Source organism: Camarhynchus parvulus, unplaced genomic scaffold (genome assembly GCF_901933205.1).
Source record: "Camarhynchus parvulus unplaced genomic scaffold, STF_HiC, whole genome shotgun sequence".
Classification (NCBI taxonomy): domain Eukaryota; kingdom Metazoa; phylum Chordata; class Aves; order Passeriformes; family Thraupidae; genus Camarhynchus; species Camarhynchus parvulus.
The window spans coordinates 4,535-12,970 of record NW_022148086.1 but is presented as its reverse complement, the minus strand read 5'-3'; the positions used below and the strand labels follow the sequence as shown (position 1 = coordinate 12,970).

The window sequence follows — 8,436 nt, the reverse complement described above, 5'->3', positions numbered from 1 at the left end:
AAAGGGGGAGGCTCCAGAACCCCCACAGGGCCTTTGTGACATCCTCGTTTAGGGAACAGGGCAGAGGAGGGGTTTGGGACAGGGGACAAGAGAATCCAGAGCCTCCTGAAGGCCGCTTTGGCCATCAGAGCAAGGAAGGCCCAGGGCCCTTCTAGGTTCCTCTGGTGGAGGAAACATGCTGGGGGAATCATATGGGATTTGCCTCTGTTTTGGGGACTTTCTCTGGAAATCATTCCTTTGTGACCCTCTGGACTCTCAACCTTGTTGCAGTTGGTTTTATTCTCTCTCATTGCTGTTTCAGGAAATTGTTCTTCTCTCAGCCCTTTGGAATCTTTGTGCCTCCACAGGGAGGGAGAGGGGCAGTTTTCAGTGGCAGCACACACACGAGTGGGTGCCCATGGGTGGGAACCCGCAGTGCCCCCCAGTTCCCCCCAGTGTCACGGCACAACCTCATTGATGTCACCGGATTCCCGTGGTCGCCTGTGGGGTCCCCGCAGCTCCACGTAGGTCACTTGAGGCGCCTGAGGGACAGTGATGCGGGGGAGCCCTGCAAGAGACACTGGCTGTGGAGACCAAGGTGGGGGTGACACCAGTGGGTGACGTGTCACTGTCCCCCCCATCCACAGTACTCACGCTGCGCCTGTTTGGTGCTCATAACGTGGGTGTACAGCACCTCCCCCTCCTGTGGAGGGGCCAGGGGGCTCCCGGGGGGCCCTGTGGGGATAAAGGGGATGTTTGGGAGGGGATGGAGAGGTTGTGGGGTGGGGGTGTAAGGGTGGCTGGACACACCCACTCACCTTCCTGGTGCTTCCTGGCAGCTGCAAAGAAAGAGGGGAGGGGTGATTGTGGGGTCCCAGGGCGCTGACCCCTCTCAGGAATCCTGACCCCCATAGGGCCCTCAATTCCCCTCAGGACCCCCCAAGCATCCCTGGAGCCCCCAGAATTCGTGAACCTCCCCAGTGCCCTGACCAACTCAGCCTCCAGAACCCAAAGCCCACCAGGGACAGAGACCACCCAAACACCCCCAGCGCCCCTGAAAGAACTCCCAACATCCCTGCAGGACCCTCCAGCACCTCCCCCCAAACCCTACAGGACCCCATGCCAAGGTAACAATTCTGGGGCTGTGGGTGCTGCCCTATTGCTCCCCAACTCTGGGGGCCTCTACAGCTCCCTGAGACCTCTCTCCCCCCACTGTCACCCACCCACACGGTGCCACCGGTGCCAGGCCACAATGACACCCACGAGCAGGAGCAGGAAGAAAAGGGCCCAACCGACCCCTGCAGCCACTGCAAGAAACAGAGGGGGACACATCAGGGTCACCCATCACCCCAGGGGTCCTGCACTCCCTGGTGACCCTGTGTAACCTTACCTGTATCCCTGTGTCCCCATGGTGTCACCTTCAGTGCCAGCTCTGGGCTGAGTGCCCGGTGCCCATCCAGCTGATTGGTGGCCACGCACTGGTAGGTGCCTGAATGTCCCACATCAATGGGCCCTGAGTTGCAGGAGGGGACCCTGGGCCACCTCCTGCCCATTGTGCAGCCAGGTGAAGGTGACGGGGGCTGAGCCCACCTGCACTGAGCAGCGCAGGGCCACGGAGTCACCTGCGTGCAGCTGGTGTGACAGGGGACCGGGTGGATGGTGGCATTGGCCACGGGCACTGTAAGGACACAGAGAAGGCTGAAGCTGGAGGGAGGTGCTGGGAGCCTGTGTGAGGATAGGGATGAAGGGGATGGGTGTGGTGGGGATGTCATAGATGGGGTCACATCATGGAAGGGTGAGGGGGCAAATGACAGAGGCAAGGGGACCCAAGGAAGGTGCCTGGGGACATGGAGGTGCCCAGGAAGGGCACCCAAGGAGGCTGTGGGGGCTCCCCGTGCCCATCCCCCGCACTCACTGTGCACCGTGATGCGGAGCCGGGCGCTGCTCTTCTTCACAGCCCCCTCAGAGCGCACCTGGCAGCTGTAATTCCCCGAGTGGGAGACCCCCACGGCGGGCACCAGCAGCTGCAGGGACCCCTGCGGGGCCCCACCACCTGCCCGTCCCGGTAGAACACGTGCAGGAGGGGGCTCGGGGCGCAGGGGGCTGGGGGGTGCTGAGGCAGCTGAGAGTCAGGGGGACCCCTGGGTGGGCTCGGGGGACCCTTTAGCACTGGGACCTGGACAAGCTCAGGGGAGGAGATGCGGGACTGTGGGAACGGTGACCCCGAGTCCCTGGTGAGGGCTGTGGGGCTGTCGGGGTGGCGGCTGTGAGGTGCTCACCATGCACTGTCACTGTCACTGGCGCTGACTCCTCCCATTGCCATGCATACCCTGCTGTTCACCCAGCCTTGTAGCGGTAGTGCCGCTGTGGTTCAGCTGCAGAGGGGACAGGGACAGCTCGGTCCCATTGTGGAGCCCCCCAGCTCCGCCTCCTCATGGTAGAAGAACACCTGAATAACCGACTTGTCCCGCCGCCCGGCAGGCAGTGTCACCGTTTCCCCCTTCCAGCAGTGCCCGGATCGGCACCTGCAGCACCAGCCAGTCTGCGGGGCAGAGGGGTGCTGTCACATCACAGGGGCTTGGAGGGTCCTGATGTCACCGGGACCCCCATTGGGTCACAGCCAGCACACCAGTCGTCCCCACTTCCAATACAAGGGTCCCACCACACTGGGATGTTCTGGGATGTCCCCCTGTACGTAGGGGATGGATTCTGGTCACACCAGAAGGTGACCCATGGAGTGGAGCCCACCCAGAGTCCTTAGGGTTCCTGTGGGTGCCAGGCTGGGGAACACAAACCACCCCTCACCATCTGAGACGCTCACGGGGCGGCTGAGCCCACTGCCAGGTCTGTCACACGTGTAGGTGCCACTCTCAGTGACAGTGAAGTTGTCTGCTCTCCCTCTTGTCCCCAGCTGCCCATCCTTGTACCAAGGTGGTGGCACTGGCCGTCCCCGAGCCCTGGCAGGTCAGTGTCACCCGGTCCCACAGCACCTGCTTGCCTCAGGGGGCTCCACCAGGAGCTGGGTGGTCTGGGCACCTGTGGGTGACAGGGGGACATCAGCCTGCCAGGGTCAGTGTGGGGGCTGGGGACAGCAGGGGTGGGGCCATGGCATACCCCGAGGACTCACCAGCCGAGGCCGAGGGTTCTGGGGCTGGAAAGGGGGAGAAGGGACAGGGCTGGGTGGGGGTGGCAGGAGCAGGCAGTGCCCAGGCAGGGGAATTCTGGGCAGGCTGGAGTGGATTTTCCAGGTAAACAGACCCTGAGGCACACACGGGCATTTCCACAGATTCCTGTGCACTGTCCCAAGGATGGACAGAGCTTCTCCTCTTCCTCCATGGGAAGTCAATCAAGTTTCAGGGTGAGAATGAGCAAAATGGGGAGAGGTCCTAAATATGGCCCAAGAAAAGGCTTCCTTAGGGGTTGGCTTTTATTCTATAGATGTGTAATTTTGTTTGAACCAATTGGGCATCCAGTGTTGCCAGGGATGGCTGAGCCAGGAAATGGGGAGACCTGACTCAGGGGTGTGTGGGTCAGAGACCCAGAGCATCCCAGGATGGTCCTGGGGTTCCCCAGGCTGGGTGCTCTGCTGGGCCCTAGGTCACGTCAAAATCTGAGGCACCTCATGAAGGAGCTGTGATCTCACAGGAGCCTCATTCCTAAATGCCCCCAGGCATGGAGACTCCAATTCCCCTGGACCCCCATTCTCCTGGACACCCATCCTTGGTTCCCCACATTCCCCCAAGCCCCCCAATCCTTGCAACACCATCCCCCACCATGTCCCCAGACTATCCCATCATGTCCCCAGCCTGTGCCGAACTTGTGGCCACCCTGCCCCCACCAAGGGCCACCTACACGTGGGGACGGACGTGACCTCGCTTCCTTCCCCTTCATCCCAAGAGCCACCAGCCAGGGGAGCGGTGGCCACAGCAGCGAGTGACAGCCAGTGCACATGGCTGGGGACAGCGGGATGGCCGGGAAGGTGGCGCTGCTCCTGTGGGGTGAGTGCCCCAGGCACAGGCCTGACACCCCGGGGATGGGGAGGGGAGGGGGCACGGGGGGGGCTTTGGGTCCCCAAGGCCAGCAAGGCATGAAGCCCAGTGTGACCAGAGTTGTGGTGTGGCTTTTGGGGATAGGAACAGGGGGATAGGAACAGGGGGATAGGAACAGGGGAACTGGGATATGGGGTCAGGGACAGGGGGATGGAGATGTGGGGATAAGGATGTGGCAGAAGGAACCTTGGGGCTGGGGCAGCTGTGGGGACAGTGACAGGGACACAGGGATGCAGGGACAGGGACAAGAGGACAAGTACTATGTGTTTTGACCATGGAGATAAGTGCCATTGGAATGGGACCATGGGCACAGGGCCATGAGGATGTGGCTGTGGGGCTGGTGGGGGTGACCTGTGCCAGCACAGGGTCACCATGCCTGAGCATGGGATGGAGGCTGTGTCCATGTCCTCGAGACATCTGTGCCACACCAATGCCCCCATGGAGATGTTTTGGGGACAGTTCCACACCCCATGCCCTGTGCTGCTGTTCCTGCAGTGCCGCCCCCACCCAGCCCTGTCCCTTCTTCCTTCCAGCCCAGACCCTCGGCCTCGCTGGTGAGTCCTCGGGGGATGCCATGGCCCCGCCCCGCTATCCCCAGCCCCACGCTGACCCTGGCAGGCTGGTGTCCCCTGTCACCCACAGGTGCCCAGACCACCCCGCTCCTCGTGGAGCCCCCTGGAGGCTGGCGGTGCTGTGGGACCGGGTGACACTGACCTGCCAGGGCTCGGGGACAGTCGGTGCCACCACCTGGTACAGGGACAGGCGGCGCTTGGGGCAGGAGGGACCTGAACGCCTCAATGTCACTGAGAGTGGCACCTACACGTGTGACAGACTTGGCACCGGCGCGCAGCCCCCCCATGACAGTCTCAGATGGTGAGGCGGGTTTGGGTGTCCCCAGCCTGGCACCCGCGGGGACCCCGAGGGCTCTGGATGGGCTCTGCTCCATGGGTGACCTCCTGTGTGACCAGAGCCTGTCCCCTGCTCTGGGGACATCCCAGAACATCTGAGTGTTGGGGGAACCCCTTTTGGAATTGGGGACCCCTGGTGCGCTGGACCATCTAGTGGGGTGTCCCAGTGCCATCGGGTGTAACAGAACCCCTCTGTCCCCCAGACAATCTGGTGCTGCAGGTGCTGGCGTGGGCACTGCTGGTGGGGGACATGGTGACACTGCGCTGCTGGCGCCAGCAGGACAAGTCAGTCATGTCTGTGTCCTTCTACCACAACGGGAAGAAACTGGGGGGGCGCCACGATGACACTGAGCTGTCCTTGTCCCCTCTGCAGCTGAACCACAGTGGCTGCTACAGCGGCAAGGGCCGGGTGAAATACTGGGTATGAGAGAAGTTGTGGCTGTCAGTGCCAGTGACACTGCCAGTGCATGGTGAGCAACCCACAGCCCCGAGCCCGAAACCCCCACAGACCCTCCCCAGGAACTCGGGGACACAAATCCCCCTCCCCTCTCCTTCGCAGAGCTCTTCCCTGTGCCGGTGCTGGAGGGTCCCCCTGAGCCCTCTGAGGGGTCCTCCCTGACTCTCAGCTGCCTCAGCACCCCCAGCCCCCTGTGGCCCCGAGCCCCCCTCCTGCACGTGTTCTACCGGGACGGGCAGGTGGTGGGGGGCCCGCAGGGGTCCCTGCAGCTGCTGGTGCCCGCCGTGGGGGTCTCCCACTCGGGGAATTACAGCTGCCAGGTGCACTCCGAGGGTGGGGCCGTGTGGAAGACCAGCGCCCGGCTCCGCGTCACAGTGCGCAGTGAGTGCGGGGATGGGCACGGGGAGCCCCCACAGCCTCCTCAGGTTACCTGGTTGGGTACCTCAATGTCCCCCTGACAGCTTTCTCGGGTCCCTCCGCCTCTGCCCCGTGTCCCCTCACCCCTTCTGTGTTGTGACCCCATGCCCGACCTCCCCCATCACACCCATCTCCCCTGTCCCTATCCCCCCACACTGGCTGCCAGCCCCTCCCTGTGGCCTCAGCCCTGTCTCTGTCCCCACAGTGCCCGTGGCCAATGCCACCATCACCCCCAGTTACCTGTCACACCAGGTGCGTGCAGGTGACCCCGTGACCCTGTGCTGCTCAGTGCAGGTGGGCTCAGCCCCTGTCACCTTCACCTGGCTGCACAATGGGCAGGAGGTGGCCCGGGGTCCCCTCCTGGAGCTCGGGGCCATCGATGTGGGACATTCAGGCACCTACCAGTGCGTGGCCATCAACCAGCTGGGACAGGACGGGCACCGTGTGTTCCGGGCACTCAGCCCAGAGCTGGTCCTGGAGGTGACACCTGGCTCACCCTGGGTCACAGGTGGGGTCACATGGGGTCACCAGGGAGTGCAGGACCCCTGGAGTGATGGGTGATCCGGATATGTCCCTTGTGTTTCTTGCAGTGGCTGCAGGTGTTGGTGGGGCCCTTTTGTTCCTGCTCCTGCTCGTGGGTGTCATTGTGGCCTGGCACTGGTGGCACCGTGTGGGTGGGTGACAATGGGGGGACAGGGGTCCCAGGGAGCTGTAGATGCCCCCAGAGTTGGGGAGTGATAGGGCAGCACCCACAGCCTCAGAATAGTGACCTTGTCTAGGGGTCCTGTAAGGTTTGGGCAGTTGCTGGAGGGTCCTGCAGGGATGTTGGGGGATCTTTATGAGGCCCTGGGGGTGTTTGGAGGGTCTCTGTCCCTGTGGGGGTTTGGGTTCTTGAGGTTTTGTCGAGGGCACTGGGGAGGTTCATGAATTCTGGGAGGTTTCAGGGATGCTTGGGTGTCCTGTGGGAAATTGAGGGTCATGTGGGGGTTCAGGAATCCTGAGAGGGGTCAGGCCCTGGGGACCCCACCGTCACCCTTTCCCTCTCTCCATTGCAGCTGCCAGGAAGCAGCAGGAAAGGTGAGTGCGTGCAGTCTCGTCCCGCGGCCACTGGAGCTGATGGGTGCCGGCTAGCCGCTCCCGGAGTGACCGGTGGAGACTACGAATCCCGCCACTCCCAGGTGCTTGGCGAGAACCCCGAGCAGTGGCTCCGTCTGCGACATGGTGATGCAGGCGAGAGCAGGACTGTGAAGTACTGAGGTGAAGGAAGGAAGGAGTGGACACACGTATGGATGCCAAGGCGCTTTATTGACCCAGGTGGGGCCAGTACCGGTGTCAGGGAAAAACCGTTGGGGAGGCGCTTATAAAGGGGAAGGGGTGTAACAGAAGGAGACATGAGGGACCAATGAACAAAGCCCAGGGGAGGAGCAAGGGACACAACTGAACCAATGGAAATGGCCCGGGGAGGGAAAAGGCTCAGGGGACAAATCATATGTTAGGTAAGGGAAGATTGACATAGAAATTTCTAGAAATTAAAAGGAGTTGGTTACAATGATTGACAGGTAACTGGTGGAAAAAACGAACCATTATGAGGGAGAACATGGGGGAACTAAGGGTCAAACCAAATTCTTAACTTATAAAAAATAACCAACTTTACAAAAAACCCTATATAAAACATAAACACAATGCGACAAGTGAGGGGCTCAAACCACACTCTCCCATTTTACCCCAAACCCCAAGATCCTTCCCCACATCCCCTCTTGCTCCTTCAGGGCCCCCCTGGATCTCCAGAGGAGGGGGAGGCGCTGTACACTCATGTCGTGGTCACCAAGAGGGCAGGGGGTGAGTACGGGGGGGACACACGCAGAGGGACACGGCACCCACGAGTGTCACCCCACCCAGATCCCACAGCCCGTGTCTCTCGCAGCGTCCCCCCGTGCCACCACCCTCCAGGATCCCCAGGTGACCTACGCGGAGCTGCGGGGACCCCAGGGGCGACCGCGGGAACCCAGTGACATCTACGGGAATGTGCTGTGACACTGGGGGGAACTGGGGGGCACTGGGGGTCCCCACCCATGGGCACCCACTCATGTGTGTGCTGCCACTAAAAACTGACCCTCTCCCTCCCCGTGTGGGCACAAAGATCCCAAAGGGCTGAGAGAAGAACAATTTCCTGCAACAGCAATGAGAGAGATAAAACCAACAGCAACAAGGTTCAGAGTCCAAATTGTCACAAAAGGAACAATTTCCAGGGAAGGCCCCTGTCATGGTTTGACACTGGCACAATGCCAGTGCCCCGTGAAAATATACTTCCCTGGTGTTTGCTGTGAGATGTGACCAGGAAATAAGCAAAGCAGGATTCTAGCTTAGGAAAAAAAGGTTTATTAACTAAACTACAAAAGAAAAAACCACACACACACACACACACACCTGGAAAATGAAAACTCCACAAAAAGCATTTCCTTCTCCCCCCCACCATTTCCAATACATCTTCCAAATTTCAACTCTCCATCCATCACCCTGTAAATACTCAATTTCAGTCTGTCAAGAGGAGAGGAGTCCTTCTTGGAGGGCCATGGTGCATTGCCCAGTTCCCAAAGGGCACAGTCTCACTCTCAGGACCTCTTGT

General features: G+C 61.0%; 1 protein-coding gene across 1 annotated transcript; it reads left to right on the top strand.

Moving 5' to 3' along the window:
- The first annotated feature begins 4,885 nt into the window (after positions 1 to 4,885).
- LOC115916024 (Fc receptor-like protein 4) lies at positions 4,886 to 7,844 on the top strand. The gene is made up of 9 exons (XM_030969731.1): positions 4,886 to 4,901; positions 5,140 to 5,334; positions 5,496 to 5,774; positions 6,016 to 6,318; positions 6,401 to 6,484; positions 6,866 to 6,887; positions 6,989 to 7,040; positions 7,580 to 7,649; positions 7,735 to 7,844. The coding sequence occupies exons 1-9, from the start codon at positions 4,886 to 4,888 to the stop codon at positions 7,842 to 7,844; spliced, it is 1,131 nt and encodes a 376-aa protein (XP_030825591.1).
- Positions 7,845 to 8,436: the final 592 nt, after the last annotated feature.